Source organism: Fundulus heteroclitus, chromosome 5, assembly GCF_011125445.2.
Source record: "Fundulus heteroclitus isolate FHET01 chromosome 5, MU-UCD_Fhet_4.1, whole genome shotgun sequence".
Taxonomy (NCBI): Eukaryota; Metazoa; Chordata; class Actinopteri; order Cyprinodontiformes; family Fundulidae; genus Fundulus; species Fundulus heteroclitus.
In genome coordinates, this window is record NC_046365.1 from 9,458,087 (window position 1) to 9,478,773 (window position 20,687).

The following is a 20,687-nucleotide window of genomic DNA, read 5'->3' on the forward strand; positions in this document are numbered from 1 at the left end:
AAACATACATCCAGGTGAACATGTTCACCTGGATGTACACCCAGTGTGGAGCGGGGGAAGGCGAAGGAGGGCTGGAAGGGGGGGAGGAGAGTTCTGCACCACTCCGCTCCGGCTCCACTTCCACTGGTGACCCTGTGGCTATAAATCTGAAAGTGGAAGCCTCGCTCCGACTTCGCTGGTTCCCCCTTTACATTTTGGCTCTGGGCAGACATGACTGGCAGCTTTTAACATGAACTCACGAGGAAGTTAAGAAGATAAACTCGCCGCTTCATCGCAGATATTTTGGCCTATTATATATAACAGTTATATAAATATATTTGCCTGTTTTCACAGATAAATGAATCAAGGGCACAGGTTTGTTACTCTGAAGCAGAAAGAAGAACAGGACCAGTTTTGCTCTTTATGTGCAAGCATGCATGCACATGAAGGGGGGGATGCTCTTTGGGCTATATTACCAAGGTTTTTCTACTTCATCTCCTGCAGCGTGAAGCTAAGAGTAGAAAGTGCCCCAAAAAAAAAAAAAAAAAAAAAAAAAGCCACCCGCATTTCCAAACTTAGAGTGGCGTTTCTGTTCTATTGAAGAGCTTGTTGTGGACCAGAGCTCTTGGTCCCAGAATCAACTATGTCAGCATTTCTGCGCCGTTGTCCCAAACCCCTGCAGTCACAAACCCCATCCTCGCTGCGGTTCCAGTCAATGACTGGGTCCCTGAGCAACAGGCTGCTCTGCATTCCAACATATATGGTCTGGGGCTACAGCTTCGGCCGGAGAACAGTCTGCTTTTATCAACTTTTTAAAAAGAAGCGCTTGCACTGATACTGTGATCCACCAGGCTCACCGGTGGTCGTTGCGGCCTCGGATGGTTAAGTTGCTGTTTATTCGTTTCCAACGGGATTTCACCACAATATCAACCAACCACACAGATGCAGAGAAAGAGAGCGAGATCGGATTTCAACTTGAAAATCACTAGATCTCAACACGGTGATCGTCTGTGTGTCGTCTGCTCCTGGATTTAAATAGCTCAGGTGAAAACTAACAAGAAAATGACTTTTCTGACCCGATGTCCTTTCAAAACAGTCCCAGAGAAGCATCCTGCATGCAAGCAATAACTCCCTCATAGCTCGATAACCATAGACATAGACAGAATTATGTTGAACTTTTTGGGCTGATTATATTTAAGGTACGGTTTTGAGGGATTTAAAAGTGTATCAGTTGTTTCTTTCCAGGAAAAAGGACTAAATCTAGCATCATCTCTACATTCTACAATGTATGGCTTTTAAGAGTAGTGAAAACATTTGAAAGAGATATTTTACCTTTTTTTTCCTTTAAACTAGGCTTCTATGTGGTATATGTAAGTACTAAGTGTCCTACTCTCGGTACACAGGGGTCAGAGCGTTCTCAGATTTAGAATAAGAGAGGAGGACGGAGGCCCAATCCACGATATTCTCAGATCAGGGACAGTAGATAACTTGGTTCAACTTAAATCCCAAAAATTCATTGGTTCTACAAATATTAACCGATAGTCTCGCATATCAGCTCTGCATAAAAACTTCTTTTTCTTCTCAACCAAATAATTGTGTGTTACACCACCAATCAGCATCACAAATTTTGGGCCCCATGACAAAAAAAAATCTAAATCATCCCAAAGGCTCATATGTATGTATACAATTTTCCTTGGAATAGCCTTAACTGATTGGCGACCCCGCCACCAATCAGGCTGGCAATTCCACTGGTTTAAAGGCAAAGCACCCACAACGAGACAATAGAAATAAGTGAAAGACAGGGAAAATCAGCAGCATGTGCTGTCATTAATATTTGCTGTTTGTTAGTAAGCTTTTAAACCGTTTTAACACAGATAGAAATAAAAGCTCAATACATACAGGCTGAATATAACAGTCACTGGGTGACTCAAGAGTGGGCACAGACCACTGACTTTTCCTTTACAACAAAGAAAATGCAGCTCGTTTACATGCACAAAAAATTGTAGTCCAATTTTTCCAGGGTTATCCGATCTCTCGAGTACGTCAGCAATCATGGCAAATAGCAGCAGGACATGTAAGAAATCAGCAAAGACCCACTGCTGAAGAGACAACGGGACAAATCTTATGTTAGCTTGGAAATGATTAACGTCCTCCAACTCCTGGATGGGAGGAAACATAGGAATGCAGATCTTTATTTCAAGAACTCAGTGCACCATCTTCCTCGTCATAACCACCAGGTAAAGCACTTCTGGACTGCATGTAAACGAGTTAGATCTGATTTCCCAAGCCATCTGATTCCCTCTGTGCATGTAAACGGGCTCTGTCGATATTATGGCCCTCACATCGCTCACATTGACACTAGTGAGAGAAAAAGACCGAATTAGCTTTTTTTTTTTTTTAAAACAAGCGTAAACATGTTAAGAATACTAACTATACTATGTACCATGTAAGGAACTGTCTGGTTCTCAGTAAATATTCTTTAAGAAGCCTTTCTCTTAAAGCTTTCAAAGCCAAACTTAGCTTTGCACTTTGTTTGGGAGCCGCTTATTACGGATCGGTGGAGGGAGCGCGGACAGTGGGATAGCGACTGAGGGGAATTTGGTGCACTGACAAAGTTAAGCCAAGCTGATCCTCCTAACTCCATCACCCTATTACTCCCCCAGCTTCATCCTCCCAAGCAGCCTTGAGAAAAAGAGGGACTGTTTATTCTCCTATGTGTATTTGTCTTTTAACCGGTTGATTTATGAAACAGCTGAAAGAGCTGCTAAGGCTCTGCTGGCAGAATGAGGACCGCTGCCATTAATTTCGCCTTCTTTAAAACAGCTTTGTCTTCCCTGTGCTTCATACAGACAAAGGCAGCAGTCGCCTAAACCTACAGATTAAAATTTAGCCAGAAGCAGAAAACAGAGTATCAGTGTTGCGTCAGTGTTTCTGTGTCTGTGTGAGGCTGACAGGGATGGAAATGACCCCAATCGTGTCTCGAATCCAAATAAAAGTGATACCTTTAGGGAGGCCTGCACGTGAATCCTCAGCTTTTTTCCCTATGGGGCTTCCTCCGTGCCGTGCATATCTAATGCATCGGCATGAACCGCGCCGAGATGTGACAGATCCAAACTGTCATGCTCCTTTTCTCCAGATTGTATCCTTCCAGGGAAGGCGTTACACGCGTTCACCATTGGACGTGAAGTAGTTCTTTGGAAGCTTACAGAAATCTCAGAGCAATAGCTCAGCGTTTTTTTTTTAGGAAACACGCTTCCTTTCTGCCTTGCCAAGAGAAGATTGACACCATTTCCCGGACTGTACGGTAAGGAGGCCGCATCGGTCTTACAGCTGTGCTGCAGCCTGTTTAAATTTAGTGTGCGGCTTAAATTACAGCATGCGAGAGACAAATAAAAAAAAAAATAACTCAGCAACTATTTTTGATAGCTGAGTTATACTGCTGTATCATTGTGCTTAAGTGGTTTGGTCAGTCAGAACGGAAATGGGCCTGTAGATGCTAACGGATGCGACGATGCATCCAGCTCACATGACGAGACGATACACAATACTGGAGTGAGATTTTAGCAACATTTTCTCTAAAACCTGAAATTCACCCCTTTCGTTCTGCACAATAAACTGTGGTTTAAAGGATCTGTAATCAGGGTAGAATATTTCAGTCCAGTTTTGACCTGTCTATATTGTCTGTTATTTAACCTAATTCTCAAGTGCCGCTAATTAAGAGGACACCTTAAAATGTCACTTAAAAAAAATTACAATTTTTGCCTATTAAATTGTTTCTATTCATGTTTCAGGTAGAACAGAGTTTAAATCTGTGGAGTAAATAAGAATATAAGCAAACTGAACTGAATAATCCAGGTCGAGTTTTACCAATCTAAGCATTTTAGATTTTGGACTAGAGAAGGCAAAACGCAGTTCAGATTCATCAACGACTGTAAAATAGCCTTTAGGTTTAGCAAACTATGAAGCAGATCCCCACTTTAGCAGGGTTAGTGGCTAACGGTTAGCGATTCGTTTGTTGCAATGCTGTCACAAAATATCCCCAACGACCCATCTTGGAGGACCAGCAACAAGCATAACAAGAAGCAAGCATCAGGTATAAAAACCAGCTGCTGGGTGAAGATAAATGTATTTTTATTAACAACTTTTCAGTCCCAACTATCAACTCATTTTCAAAAACGAGTTGGGACAAGTGTAGCCAGCTTTTTTGTTTGTTTGTTTGTTTGTTTTACTGGGGGTCTTTGGAGAAAGCCCATTATTATTCTATCTCTACTGAATGTAATGGGGGTCCTACGAAGGGCCCTGGGTCAGTCTCAAAGTATTCACAGGTGGCCCAGTCCTCACACAGCAGTTGCTCCCAGCTGCAGTCACAACTTGTTTCTTCCCGTCCAGACCGCTAATTAATCATCTACGATGACCACTGGCCGATCGGTTAAAATCCAACTCATACGGTGCAGTTATGGGCCCTCTTAGCCAGGTCTTTTTTGTGGAAGATATTATCTGGTCTCGAGCTTTAATCAGTGGTCTGTGCATGCACTTTGACAGATGCACCAACCACCCATTTAGCTCTCTTACAACCAAAGGGGACCCACGACAAATATCAAGCAGTGTCAAATGTTTTCTGTTGCTGCTGCTGCAACCAACCTATAATTTTCTCTTTCCTTAGCCATCCTTGAGCACCCTTATTCCCATCTCTTTTCTCTTGTCCTTTTCTCCCCCTGTTACCTTGTGACTTCAATACTCAGCCATGTGAGAAGACGAAGCTTTTGGTCCAAAAAAGATGTCTGGACATAGTTATAAGTTTAAAATGTTTAATGAGAGACAACTAAACAATATTAGCCCTACAAAACAAACCTTAACTCCACCTGTCTATTTCTGTAAACATATTATAGTTGGCATCTTCAGTCCTCAAGAAGAACATTTTATGCCTCCATTCTCTATCGGAGACTGAAATTATTTGGCCATTCAATACAACTACTGGAAACCAGCAATAAATCACCAAACAGTCAAACACTCCACTCCTTCAATGTATTATCCAGCTTTGTGAGCTGGATACTATCTAAATCACTTGCTCTATTGATGAACTCGTTATTAAATCTCAAAGTCCCATTTAATGACAGATTAATAGTATGTCTGTCGCTATTCTGCTTCAAAACTCCTGAAACACAGCTATAACAGGAAGCCGAGCTTAAAGCTCTCACCTTCTTTTACGGGCCTCTAATAATAGCTCGCTCCACCAGAGAACAGGTGGATAGCTTGACAGACTTTCCTGAGACAACAATTACCGAGGCGTTCAAATATTGCAAGGTCTGGTGATCAAATCTCAGCACACCCATACAGGGCCTCGTAAAACTGACTCATATTTTGGTGAAGATTCTCAGTCATCCAGGTCATGGTCACTCCAAAAAAGTTACAAAACAAAACAAAACAACTGGACTTTTTTCCGACGTTTGAAGACGTTTCGCTTCCCATCCAGAAAGCTTCCTCAATGTTCTGATCTTTATATTGGAGAAACCAAACAACCTCTCCACAGACGCATGGCTCAACACAGGAGAGCTACTTCCTCAGGACAAGACTCTGCTGTCCACCTACACCTTAAGGACAAAGACACTCTTTTGAGGACCAAAATGTTCACATTTTGGACAAACAAGACAGATGGCTTGAAACTCTAAAAAACTTACAACACAGCTATAGTGTTGATTCTTCCAATTATCACCTCAATCCTCACCCCCATGCAGGTGATCAAAACATCTCTCCTGTAAACCAGGCCAATAACGACCCTAACGACTCCCCATTGCAGAGGCGGGGACCAGTTTCTGATTAATTCGAAGAACACACCAACCTTCAGCTCAAACGATGGCTTGAGTGTCGAGGGCTTAAAAAGACTGGAAAACTGGCCCAGTTGATCGAAAGGTAAGCTTTGTTTTTTTTTCCAGCGCGGCGGTCATGGCGTCGTCGGACGTTTTTTTGTTTGTAATCACCGTCCAGGGATCGGTATATGTTTAAAGTTTGTCTTATTTGAAATGTTTTTGAGTAAGCTATCCTGGTAGCAGGGTATCATGTTAGCGCCTGCTACCATGATAGCCTGTATGCTATCATGGTAGCAGGCGCTACTTTATTAACATGTCGGCCACCAAAATACTCTTACCTATTCACTACTTGATGTCGCTGGAATTGGGTCAGAATGTTCTTCGGTTGGGCCCTTTCCTCCAACAAAATGCTTGCTACATATGTAGGCCAACCGCACCGGTGTACCCAGTGCACACATTTCTCCTTGGCAGTCTTGAAGAAAACATCCTTCATATGCGGCCGATCAGCGTAACTCGCTCGCGGTACGCTATTTGCAGGCGTAATGACCTTAACGACTTCCAGATTACTAAGGGGGTGGACCTGTTTCGGTTCAATTTGCATGTTATCTAAGCCATAACAAGGCCTTTGTTGGGCAGTACTATAAAACCTGGAGCTCCACATTACTCCAGACATTTTGAATTGAGAAAGCTTTCTGGATGGGAAGCGAAACGTCTTCAAACTTCGGAAAAAAGTCCAGTGGTTTTGTTTTTGAACTTTTTTGGAAGACTCATACTTATGTGGTTTTTTGCAACACTAAATAATTACAACAATTTTAAGTGACAGCAGAACGAGTTTGAGCTCCAGATACAATCAGTTTCAGATGTACAGAGAGGAAAACAGCATTATCTCATTAATAATTTCTGGGTTTAAATGAGAGGAGATCATTTCTGTCAGAAATAAGTGAGGGCTGATTGCCCCACGTGCTTTTTGATTTCAGCCCTGCCAAAAGCTAAATGCCTCACAGGCTGACCATCAGAAAACAGGTCGGGGGGGGGGGGGGGTCTCATTGTCATTAACTAAAGGAAATTGGGTGCTGGTGAAAATCCGTGGAAAAAAATGTCTGCTCCAGTTTTTCAGTCTCTCACTTTTTGTCTGCAGTTGTTTGCAGTGCTGTCTGCCCACACCTTAATGGTTAACTTGCCCGGTGGTGTAATGTGACTAAATACACACAGCCAACTGCTTGACTGAGTAGTTTACTTCGGTGTTTTCAGTGCCTCGCAAAACTACTCACTGAGCGGCCAATTCCCCTCACAAGTCACTTAATTAGCAGACTCCACCTGTGCACAATTTAGTCCAGTATAAACCCAGCTGTTATGTGGAGGCTTCAGAGGTTTGATAGAGAACATTAATGAACAAGCATCATCATGGAGACAGAGGAACAAAGCAGACAGGTCAGCACTGAAGTTGTGGAGAAGTTTCAAGCTTAACAAGTTAAGTTATGAAACATTATCCCAAGCTTTTAACATTTCACTGATTGAAGTTTAATCCATCATCTGTCAAGAGAAAACATCTGGCACAGCTGCCAACCTACCAACACACGGCTATCCACCTAAACTATCAGGCTGGACAAGGTGGGTATCCATCAGAGAAGCACCCAAGATGTTCCCAGTAACTCTGGAGGTGTTCTAGTCAGACAAGACTAAAGGGGAACTTTATGGCCTAGATACAAAGCTCTGTGAAAAATCAACACTGCACATCACCAAATGTATCATAAACACTGTAAAACATGGCAGTGGCAGCATCATGCTGGGGGGATGTTTTTCTTCAGCACGGACCAGATAATTGGTATGTATGTATGTATGTATGTATGTAAGTATGTATATATATATATATATATATATATATATATATATACATACATACATACATACATACATACATACATATATATATATATATATATATATATATATATATATATATATATATATATATATATATATATATATATATATATATATATATGTGTGTATAGGACTTGACACGGACTTGACACGGGGGCGAATGGAGTGGATTAAAGCAAAACATCAAAGCAGACTTTAGTTTTGCTAAAACAAATTCAAAGATTGTTTCCATCCAATCTATACTTGAGCTACTTTGAAAAAAAATAATGGACACTGATTTCCATCTGGAGATGTGGAGGCCTGACAGAGACAAAAGACTTGAGGCTACAACAGCAGCAAAAGGAGTTTCTACAAATCTGCCCAGGAAGGCTAAATCCAGATGCGACTTTGTGTTGAAAATACATTAATGGCTGTGGTTGTAAATTGAAAAAGGTTGGTGAAGATTATTAGTCATGATCAATCCAAAAATTGTTAAAAAAATTAAACAACTGGACTTCTATTCTGAAGCTGAAGATGCTTCGCTTCCCATCCAGGAAGCTTTCTCCAATCAAAATTTCTGGAGTAGTTGTTTTATTTTTTTACCTTTTTGAAATTTAAAAAAGGTTCAATGTGTTTGCCTTTCCTCATCCCCTAAGCAACATCTTAGAGAGCAATACCCTAGCAGAAAGTTTACTGTTAAAAATATTTGCAAATGAAAATAATAAAAACTTCATAAAGTAGGTGTTTTTTATGAAATTGGGAAATTAAGTCATTGGGTGGATAAACTAATATTCACTGGCTTTTTCAGGCAGTTTGTGGTTTTGTAGTCTCCATTAAGAAATTACAATTATGACACAATTATGGACACTTAACAAGCTAGTGCAGTACTTAATGTTAAGAAGGTATAGCGATGTAATCAATGCTAGCAATGTGGCATGAAGAATCCAATGTTTACAATGAAAAAAAACAAAGTTTGCTTAAAATAGTGTGTTAACTGAATATATATAAAAAGATTTGAGATGTAAATGTATGCGTTAGTATTTCAGTCATCCAGTCAGACAACCACAAACTCATGAAATAAGGAAGCTCAAAGAAAGCTCTTGAGGCCTGCCTGTCACAATGCGGCTCTCATCACTCTCACCACAACACAAAAAACTACCCCTAATTTAACACACACACACACACACACACACACACACACACACACACACACACACACACACACACACACACACACACACACACACACGCAGGGTATTTGTGCCTGTATCATTTGCAAAGGCTACAATGATACAAAACGAGGCAAGACTGTATCCCGGTGACTGGTGATGCTGCCAGCGTTACGACCCCGAAAGACAAAATAAGAAGCGGCAACTCATGTTTTTCCACTGGCTTGAATAACTTCCAGTGACAGTTTCGATAGAAGCGGAAAACCTCTTCTCTGAATTAGAAGAAGGTCTGGGGAAAGATGGGGTTTCCCATCTTTTTTTGTAATATCTTCAGAGCCAAGCTTGGCTCAGAGGCCCTCCGGACTGGGGGACGTTGGCTCAGACAGCGATGAAAGAAATCCAGCTCAGCCGCAGCAGACTGAGGAAAACACGAGTGCGGCCATGACGCTCTGCTGTGTCCCCGATTAGATTCAAATCTTTAGTTTGATATTTTTGGTAAAAACAAATATGCCACTGAAGCCTTTAAACACAGGACAGATTGTGCTGCCAGAAAATCCCTATTGAGGGAGTATTTCTGCCCCGCGGGTAAACCAAACTGAACAGCGGAACCACAGCGCACTTTGACCAAAGTGCTATATAAATAGAGCGGCCCCATGAATTCATCGCCTTGACTTTTTGAAGTTTCTCGACAGGGATGGGTGTTCGATCATTTTATTTTTCTACACTCCAGAGCAGCAGGGGGCAGCACCAAGAAGCAGGATTAGTATCGTAACGGTAAAGTTTGAGCCTTTAGCGTACTGAACCAGACTCACATCTTAAAGGCTTTACATCTTTGACATTTGACTTTGAAGCTCTAAAGCACTGTATATTAACATAAGCAACAAGACAAAAAAAATAAATAAACAGATCACCTGACAACCAATCAGCTCCCTTAAAAAAACAAATAGAAAAAGATTCTGCTGGATGAGATTGACTTAAATCTAATTGTGTCAACATGCTCATATTCACAGAGAGATTATGTTTATTATGTTAAGAAGTAATCCGTAAAATCAATAACAAGGGATTTTATGGAAATAGTTAATGGTTAATGGTCCCAAACCGTTCTTTTGGTACCATGTTAGTCTGGCTAAAACGAGGAAAGAAGTCAGAGCTCAGTTATTAGGAAAATTTAAAATGGTTGGAATCGTATCTCCTAACTAATTTAAAGGAAGCCGCATGGGAACCATACACACATATGCACGACTAAAAACTATCTTTTCCCTCAAAATTAAACCACCGCATTATTGGAAAGATACAACACAGAACAAAATGATTAGATTTTTGCTTTCAAATTAGGGGAATACATGTAGCTTAACTGACATGTTTTCTTGTCTTAGCCATTTTGAAAAATAGCAAAGACAAATTGGTCTTTTCAGTCTCTTGTATTTAAAACCCCCGTGAAATATAAAAAATGGTGCTAATTTCAGTCGTTCTGTGTCAAGATGAAGCTGATGATGTTCTTTAGAGCCAACTTAGTTTATTAGAACCAAGCTACGGAGTTCAGTTCCTTTTCCCTTCTCTGAAATCTCAGAAGCCTCGATGTGAAGAAATCTGCAGCTTTTGGTCAAATTTAAAAGCACACAAAACCACCACAGCTCACTGGTATTCCTCTCAGCTCAAACAAAATGCAGCAGAGAGGATAGCGTGGAGGGTAAAAATGGCCTCCTTCTCATTTTGACTCGTGAAGAGCTTGAATGGATAAAACACTCGACGCCTCAGGTTTGTTTGGTGAGCTTTTGGCCGAGGATCCACTTCTTTGGCAAGCAAACGCTCTGCCAAAACAAAGACTCGCTTTTCCTCGCCCCTTTTATACAAACACTCTTGAACGCACCTTCGCTGGCACGACTGTATCTGAAGCATCAAACACACATCTGCCAATCGCCCCTCGGAGCTCACGGTTTCTCAACACCGGGGCGCACAAACGCCGATCCGAGCACAGCCCTCCAACTGATTTTGCAATGCAAAGATGCAAGCGCTGCTGGGAGCTGCCAAAAAAAGCGCTGTTGGCAACAAGCAGCCAGCAAACAACTGGAAAAAAGTCTCTCACTACAGGTGGGCAAAGAAACAAGTTTTCACGCAGGATCAGCCCAGGTGGAGGAGCAGCTCACGACTTCTGCGCCACTCCTCGCGCCGCAGCAAATGATCTCAAACAACACATCTGCCCTCTTTGGGGAGGCCCGCTGCTTTCCTGTGTTCAAACTCAGTCGCGAAGACAAACAGATGCTGCACGGCTGTAAGTGTGCAGAAGTGTGCAGAAAACCTGCAAGCTATTCCACAACAAGCAAACAACGAGAGGTCTGGCTAAGGGCACTTAGTCTCACGTGATCTTGTGCACGGTTGTGACCCTGTGAGGCCAAAGATCTCATTCTGATCTGAGTGTGAAAGACAAAGAACCCCCCCCCCCCTTCCTCCTCCTCCTCTAGCCCAAGTCATGTGTAGCATTAATTTTGACATTTTCCGTGCATTTTCCAGATCTTCTCAACTGGAGTCGCTCTCTCCGAGCGTTTACTTCACGAGGCTTGGAACCCGATAAGCTCGCTTTTACACCAGTGATGCTCGTCCACCACGTCGACTTGAGCAACGCCTTTGCGTGTGGAGACAGCGGTAACGTCTGAAAAGGGTTGCAGGGAAAACATCTGCGTCTCTGTACAATCAAAGGGACTCAACACCGCGAGCAGGAAATCTCTTTTAGCACCACAAGCTAAAGCAAATGTACCAAAAAAAAAATATTAAATGCAAATGCTACATTTATCTGCTGGTTTTTCTTAGCTTTACGTGCAATCAGATGGAGGGATCTATGTGCTTCTAGCGCTAATCCTGACTACTACATTTAGAAGCAGTTCGATATCAGTAGCAAAATATAGGGTCTTTTCCCCAGTCATTAAATTTGAGATCTTCCTTTATTACATAGCTAGATGTACATCACCTTAAACTCTAAAATGGGCTGTTAGCAAAGGGATATCGACTTATTCAGCTGCAGCTGGGGTTGCCAACCGTTCCTTAATAAGCAGAATTGTCCCGTATTTAAAACTTAAAGAGCTGTTCCAAATATAAATGGACACTGGATGCGTTTTATCCTGTATTTTTAAGTTAGTGCAAATGTATTTCTAGATACCAGTGATACGAGGAGGCCACGGCTCAGTCCGAACTGTGAATCCGTCAGTCATCGCAGGTTGTGTCTCCTACAGCCAGTCAGGTGTACTGTCCTTAAAACAGCGTGGCATTTCGAGAAAAGTACAAGCACAGTTGGCTAGTAAAAACAATCAAGACCAGGAAGTTAAATCTTAAGACTTAAGGAGATAATTTTCCATGACTGAAGACATCACGAGGCACGCTTACGAGCCACAAGGCAGGTTCTGATGGTGTTCATTTTTATTTACCCACAGAGCATCTACTGACGTTAAAATCCTGAGCCTGAGCCAGAAGCAAGGCTGCTCTGTGGCAGGAGTTTACTGTCAACAAGACATATGAAATGCTCTCTGTGACAAGTGTTAAGACTGTTGTTGAGTTGGTCAACAACTTTATAAAGGATGGAACCAAATGATGAATTTATTAGACCTCTCGCTGTCATTGGAACTGACCAAAACTCGAGTTAAAATACTGCAACCAAGAGTACCAATAATGTACCTGGTACCTTTGTCCTGTGCTCAGTGGGTGAAAGGTTCTAGGTTACAGGTCACCAGTGCATCACAGGGCAATACAAAGAAACACAGGACAAACAACCAAGTATGCACAAACTCAAAGACAAGGGCCATGTTTTTGTACGAGAGGAAGTACTCAAACAGGACCCACAAATACACAGGAAGAACATGCAAACTCCACTTGACTGGGATTTAAACTATGGCTGCAGCTGTTAATTATGCATCTGTCTGTCTGTCGATCAAAACAGCAACAACAGACAATAAAACTAGGACTGCAACTATTATTTTGCCAATTCTTTAATCTGTGTACTATTTTAGGATTAATACTTTTTAACAGAACTTGAACCAGGGGAAGTTTAAACTAAGCCACTTGAGGAGTTCTTCTGGACTGAGCATATTTACAGAAAAGAAGGATTTTCATCTTTTATGCGAAATGTATGTATTTTCTGAACATTCCTGGCTTAGTTACTGCTCTGAGTTGGGTTGTTCTTCCAGAAAATGACATATTTTAGAGTCTGCAGAATCCAGTTAATGATTCGATTCGATTACTAAATGAGTTGGCTATTATTTAAAAAAAACGATTAATCACGATTAATCACGATTAATCCGATTAATTGTTTCAGCTCTTAATTTAAACCCAGGACTTTCTTGCAGCAAAGCATCAGTCGTAACATCTGCCCCACTATTCTGGCTTGTAAGGTGAAGAAGGAATGTTGTCAGCGCTAAAATGGTCTTTCTATGGCTCTCTAGATACTTTAGTTAGAAATTACTGACTGAATCTTAAAATAAGTGATTATATTCCCCTCCGTTAACTTCTGGTGTATCAGCAGTTGGTGTCACTGTCTGATTGGCCAAAAGCAGGCTGGGGGGGGTTAACGAGGGCTGAAGGACGGATCCACTAAGGGGAAGGTCTGCTCCAGTTTTTCTTGTTGTGTAGCTTTTGTCTGGGTTGTTTGCTCTGGATTTGAGTGGTTCTCCTGGTGTTGGAGCCCTGTCAGCCCACACCCTAATGGCAACTGTTAGGACTGGGACGGCGGCGCCACTTCTAAGAGGAGGGTATGAGCTGGTGCTCTGGGTGTGCCCATTTCACCTGTCTAAGTCAAGCCAAAGTGGCATACTCCCCCCCCCCCTCCCCCCTTTTCCTTTGCAGAATATGCATTTCTAAGAATACATCTACGTTTTGGCACAACATGTAGTCCTACATAGAGCTCACATTTGCTTAACCAACGGTGGGAGTAGATTATGTCTAAGGCACAGGGACTTTCTGTTCACTTTATCCTCTTTGTTCATTTTGTCGAGCACATATTGGATAATTCCTCTTTCTGCACCCATTTTACACCAAGGACTTCTACTGATTCAGCTGCTGAATCAGAAGCAGACAGAGAGAAGACCCTGTGCATGTCATGCGAGTAGCCCTGTTGCCTATATTGACTGTCTTGTCATCGCTCTGTACAACTTTATCCTCCACAAGCTCATTGTGGAGGCACATTCATCTCTTCCAATATGGTTTTACACAGACACGACAGTGTAAGCTGAAGAGCTAAAGAAAGGAAGCCTTCAAACGTCACTCTGTGTCGGTCATATATGCTTATAAAGTCATCTCCACTTCCTCTTTACTTAAGCATCTTTGATTATATACTTTTGTCCGTATTGCCTTATTTGGAACAATAGGAAATGACCGTAGCTGCCCTGCTCAGTCCTCATGCCTCTCGGCTAAACTATAAAGCTCCGTTGAAATTCAAATGTTTTTGTAAGATAGTGATGCAGTATTTCCTAGATATACTCATCAGTCACAAGAGCTGGAGTTTTTGAGGGGAATTTAGTGTGACTCAATGCAACTGGAGCGCGTTCAGCTTCACCAAAAGGTCCAATTATCAATGTTTGTGCCGTATGACGCTCCACGTTGCCCTCAAACTGGGAGGGACCCTACTTTTATGAAAGAAGTTAAAAAGCTGTCCCCAAGACTCGCCTAGTGCCCCCCCACTCCCCGACCCCCCCGTTCCTGGCTGGTGCCGAGCGAGATGTTCGGGGACCGATGGCGGCCGAGCCTTGGGGGAAGCACGCTGTTTGTCCTGTGATAGCCGTATGAGATTCCACATGCTCTGATGAGTAATTCCTCCCTCCCCTCTTCGTCGGCATGTGGTCCATGGCCCTGAGTCATCCTCCGCACTTTCCCTCACGCCCTCTCCGCCTGTCCGTGAAGAGGATTCTTCCTTCCTCCAGGAGCAGCCGTTCCGTAGGGAGACTCAACTGGATAGGCTCCCTCTGATGACTCATTCACCAACATCTAGACCTCCACGCCACCCGCTCTCCAGCCATGGCGGCCCACTTACACCACACCCAGGTCTGGAGTTGAGTCCTCCAAAAGGCCCGCTTGCGTCTCAGTCTTCCCCTCCTCTCTGCCTCCTGCCTCTCCGCTGTCCCGTCAATGTGTTCGGCCTGCATTTCTCTGCTGCTGGCGTACTGGAGCAGCTTGGCTCGGCGCCGACTGCTTGCCAGCAGAGACCCTACTTTTCAGAATCTTCCTTTGTGTCTCTGTCTCGGAGCGTCTCCCCTGGTACCTTTACGGCAATGTCAAAACGCAGAAGGACACAGCGCGTCGGCTCACCCGCCTGCATATTAATACTAAACCGGGGTGACTTCAGCAGATATGTAATGACAACACAAGTCAGCACCGCCAGAGAGAAATATGTGCACAGTTTGTAGAGAGATGCTAGTTGTCCACCCCCCCACCCCCCACCCCCCACAAACACACACACACACACACTATTTTGCAAACAGTTACAACTCCAAGTTCGTCTTCGCCAGCGTTTGATGAAAAGTTCCCGTCCCTCCTCACATGTGTTCTGTTATCCGATAAACCCGGTGACTTCTATGATTAGCTAAAAAATCTCTGGGAGTGACGTCGGTGACCCTTTTATAAGGACCTAATTGCTTCTTAGCCCTGCGGCACGACACGTCCCGGCGTGTTGCTCAGAGATCCTCGGCATGTTGCAACAGGAGCCTTGTTGACCATTGCAAGAGCAATAAGGATTTTTAGGGGCATTATGACTGGGTTAATAAAACACAGCTGCCCCTAAAAGTCCCTCACTTTTCTTGCTGCCTTTTCTTTTCTCTCTCTCTCCCTCCTTGCCTAAACTAGCATTTGTCTCTCATTCCAATCTTTTGAGATCAAACAGCATCGCTTGCCGGCTTGTCAAACGTGATTTTGAGCATGGCTCCGGTTATCTTGTTAAGTCGAAGTGGAGGAAAGTGACCACAACGTGTGAGGATTGACCCTTTTTGGCAGAGGTTGGCTGGTGTGTTTCAATAAAAGAGAAAAGGGAGGTGGAGGGGGGGGGGGAGCAACGTAGCTTGCTTTCCAGCGTTTGTGAATTGTATATTTATAATGGCAGGGTTTTATTGCCGTTTGCAGTGACGTTTTTAACAGGGGGGGGGGGGGGAGTTGAACGGGTTCAGAGCAGAATTTCCCAGAAGGAACGCGCCGTGTGCTTTTCACGGGAGAAGTAAACACACAAGCCTTTCGGCGCTCTCTCTATACGATGCTCCCTGCGTCCGCGTTTAACAAACCAAACCCACTCTGGACTATTTAAAGTGGATCTTAAGCGCCCCCAGAACCACTAGTTAAAGAATACGATCGGACGGAGAGAGGGGCGGGGGAGGCAACGCCGCGCAGCAAGTGGTTAAGATGAGTCCGTTCGGGCCTTTTAAACAATGTGAGAATGCCACTGAGAAGCGGCTTGGCAGGCGGCAGCAGCGGCAGCCAGCGCTGTTTAATATCACAATTTTTAATCAGCGGACTTGGTGACCATCCCAGAGCTCCCTGCAGCCGCGCTGCTTTATTCAAACCAGGCTCGCATTCGCGTACGGCTCCCGCCGGCGCTCTTTAATCTACTTCTGGTTTTAAAATGCTCTCTCTGCGACGTGCCACCGGGGTTTTTTTCCGGACCTACGTCGGAGGACCGAGAAGTTTGACAACCGTTTCAGAGCCTGCTCCCCACCGCGGCAGAGGAAAAAAAAGCGCCAAATGTGGCGCGTGCGTACGACTGTTAATAAGCATCAGGATGTTGCTGTTGAGGAATTCAATTAGAAGCAGGGTCAACTTTCCACAGACTTCTGTCCACAGCAGCTCAGCGTGGACTCAAGCAATAGCCGGCTTTTAAAGACAGATGACCTGCCACCGCTGTGTTATACATCACCTAAAGTGACTCGTGGTGGTCAGTATTAACAGCTCTGCTAAATCAGAAGGTGACACATCCCTGCTTTTGTGCTGTCAGTTGGGGCGGGTGGTGGTGGGGGGCAGGGGGCGGGGGGGGGGGGGTCCTGTTTCATTTACACGGCTGTTTTAGGTGGGCTGTAGAAACACGCCTGTGCCCGCCTTGTGTTTTTAAAAATAAGAATCCCGTACTTCAGCGAATGTCTCACCTATGTGTCACCGGCAGCACGGAGATGCCACCCTGGCCCTGCGCTCTATTAATTACATAAAGCATCTAGTGTCAGGATGCTGAATTCATTAGCGAGGTATGTGCGGCATGCCGGGGTCAGGACAGATATAGAAACGAGCCTCCGAACCAGACCTCCCCCCCACACCACCACCCCACTGCTCGACGGGCTTGTTCAACTTAACAGTTAGAGGCACTTAGTGATTTTTTTTTTTATCGTCGACGCAGCGACGTGTGTTCAACTCTGTGACGTTAACTACTCAGAGTTGAATTGGTCTGCTTCTAAATGAATGAGTTTCTAAATGAATCAAAAAAAAACTTTTTGATTCATTTAGATCGTCAGGTTTTGGTTTTCTTAAATGACCTGATTCAACAGCCGATGCTTATACAGGCCTACTGGAACATTTTTCTTCTTTTCAGCAATTAATCAAGTGCTGCACAGATGACTGTTGGCAGCTGTGTCGCCTTCGGGCAAGATTTGCATTTGAAAGTTGCTATATTCTCCTTTGGCTTTCCTAAGGTTTAGCTTTAGAGTTATTTCATTTTGCCAATCTCTTTCCTCTGACTGGACTTGGTTCCTACTTCTCCCCACCCCTTAAATATGTGTAGCAATTTTATGAAACAAAAACCCCTCTCCATATATATTTTTTTTACATTTTCTACATATACATATTCCCAAATAAATAAATGAATAAGTAATATTAGCATTTTGAAGTGGCCCAGCCAGAATCTGACTGGAACCTGGAGTTTTTGGAGGGAGCTAAAGATTAGGGTGATGGTAAGAAGGTATTCCAGCCTCAAAGACTTGGAGGTCATCACCAAAGATAAATCCTCCACACACAAAAAACAGTGGAAACTTGCAAAAAGCTGCTAAGCGATTATAAGATGGGTTTGATTGTTGTCGTAAATTATTTTTCAGTTCTTTATTGAGAAAGGTAAGAAGAATTTTTTAATCAAAATGCATAAATTATGTTCTGTTTTTCTATCGACACTTTTACATCTTTTTTATTGTCTTTCCAGGGATGTCTGTCTCATTCCATATGAGAAACAAACTTATTGGTTCAAGCTAAAAATAATTTTACATGTAAATCTGCAAGGGATAGAAATCATTTTAGCCTCAGCAGCACATGAGCCTTTTGTTAAAGAAAAAAAAAAATCCTTACAAATAGTACAATAAAATATCTAGATGAGGCTACCCGGTTCATTTGATTCAACGACGGCTTTTGTGCTAGATTTAAAATAAACGTTTTTATTATGAATTTTGAATGGGTGTGTGCATTTCTTTTAAAGTTGCTTAATTTTCGGGGACGTGCGTGGGAATCAGTAAAATACGGCACGTTGGACCTGCAAAACTGTTCTTTTCATCGACTGGATATATAATTACTTTATACGTTATTTAAGCAACGATATTTTCTGTGCTGGATTAAGGTTTAGCTTTTATTTAAACCCGTCACTGTTTTTGTTTTCCTTGCATCTGTTCCCTGTTTCTTTCTCTTTTTACATAAATCCGTGTCTGAGGAGTTTAGCCTTGGACGTGGTGGGCTCGTGAGCCAGAAACTGGGACTTTGTAGGCCAGTTGAATGAAGTGAGGACTCACCTTGCCCGCAAAGACCCAGCCTCTGACACACACCTTCAGCGGTCCCACGGAGGAAACTCCGACACGTCTAATCCCCAGCCTGCAGGACTCGGCGTCTAACGCGGAGACATGAGCTGCTCCTTGCATGCCCACCGTGACGCGCTGCCTATCGGTGTGTGTGTGTGAGCGCGCGCTTACCTGTGCTCCGGACAGGTGTCGGCATCCCGCAGCCAATGGGGGGGCCGCGTCTGGCTGGCCGTGCCGCTGTCTGCACGACTCTCTGCCTGTCTGCCCGCAGGAGGTCGCGTCTTCGCAAAGCGAAGTTTAACTTCACCGGTCCAGCACCAGCTCCAGCGCCACCGCCGCCCAACTAATAGGTGGTCGCTTGGTGTTGCGCGCATCCCAAATCTGTGCAAGACTATCCCTTTTGGGGGTGGAGGGGGGAGGGGGTGAGGGGCGAATTGTCTTTTGGGAAAAGTGGGACAGTCCAACCCCTGGCCCATCTTTTTTTTTTTCTCTCGTATGTCCAATAAGAAGAAAAAACATGCAACAGTGTCGCGCCTTGTCCCATCCTCCCTTCTCCTGACCCCTACCCCACCCCACCCCTCTTCAGAGGAAAAAAAAAAAAAAAAAAAAAGCGTCTGCGTTTCCTCGCCGTGAGATTCCCAGTGCGCACTCAGTCCAGTCATCCAGTTTCCATTCTGGAAAGACGGGGTAAAAAGGGGTGAAAGGCAGCGTGCCACTGCCATGTTAAAGCCTCGAAAAATCCGTGTAGGATATTCCCAAACTGCTGGAAGGAGGTGATATATGGTGCTGCGCCCTAACGCTGGCTGGGCCCTCCCCAAAATGGACCGGTACTGTGCGCTAACCTGGTTATTTTCAGCGCGTCATTGGCTCGCGTCCAATTATGGGTTTCCGTCCGTGGGCGCAGCAGTTGTTCTGAAAGAGGACTTAAAAAACGATCAAGAGCACTAGACAGAGTAATGTCCGAGCATGTGCCTCTCGGCTGCACACATTCCTGCGGCACGCTGGCTCGCCCCTACACACGGGCCACCCAGGCCCGGGGCTGCGCTTCGCCACCGGTCCTCCTCGGCACGTCGCCACCGGGGCGGCTCGCCTGCGCCTCTCTCAAGGTGTTCCCCTCTTTTTATGATTCTGACTGTGTGCATCCCGGGTTCATCACACCTCTCCCGTTATCTCCCCTCACCGGCAACATGCTGGTGTACAGCGACCTCTGGTGGCTGTAACAATGTGATTGATGGAGCACATCTGGTAAATAATGTTTCGAGTAATATATGTGTGTGTGTATATATATATATATATATATATATATATATATATATATATATATATATATATATATATATATATATATATATATATATATATATATATATATATTACTTGTTGCCAATTGAAGCATTTCTTTTGAATTGTTTCAACATTCTCTTTTTCAAAGAAATTCTATTTCATTATATAGCACCAATTCATGGTACACGTCATCTCCAGGCACTTTCCAAAATCAAATTCAATCAGATTATACAGGTTGGTCAAAAAGTTTCCAATACAAGGAACTGCATCAAGTCTCTTTTAAGAGCCCGTGCTGGCAAATGATGGTGGCCACACAATATATGGAAACTTTAAGCATAGTTTGGACATTTTCGCTGATGTTTGTTCTCACTTTTGTTGCCAGCCGTTTACAAACTATGTGTGGAGTTGTTTTGAGGTCACAGCAAATTTGCACTGTTACAACAGCTGTAAAGAGAAAACCTTTTTTTAACCACAATACAAGGCACTTTAATTTATTATTTACCTATTTGTTAAGTTACTTTGAAACTACGCAAGTGAAGCCTGTTCTTAGCTTATTGTGCAATACCACTAGCAGCAAACATTTAGTTAAGTTTCATTGTTTACATGGGCAGGGCCGCCATCTTGTATTTAGTTGCACTTTGAATTCAAGTCAACTCCCAGAGAAAATGCTTGACATAAAAGCAAGTTCTTAAAATAAGTTCTTTTATGACATTTACTGAAACAAAAAGGATGAAAAAGAATCAATTAATTGTATTTGGTATAATAAAGTCTGAGATTTTATTTTTAAGCCATATCGCCCAGACAGACAGACAGATAGATAGATAGATTTAAATATGTAACAAAAGATATATAATTAAATA

General features: G+C 43.3%; 1 protein-coding gene across 1 annotated transcript; it reads right to left on the reverse strand.

Moving 5' to 3' along the window:
- Positions 1 to 22: 22 nt before the first annotated feature.
- On the reverse strand, positions 23 to 19,703 carry LOC118563111. The gene is made up of 3 exons (XM_036136837.1): positions 18,715 to 19,703; positions 2,214 to 2,337; positions 23 to 2,078 (listed from the first exon to the last, which is right to left on the reverse strand). Exons 1-3 carry the CDS (start codon positions 19,263 to 19,265, stop codon positions 1,845 to 1,847), a joined length of 909 nt encoding a protein of 302 aa, XP_035992730.1. The 5' UTR covers positions 19,266 to 19,703; the 3' UTR covers positions 23 to 1,844.
- Between the last annotated feature and the right edge of the window lie 984 nt (positions 19,704 to 20,687).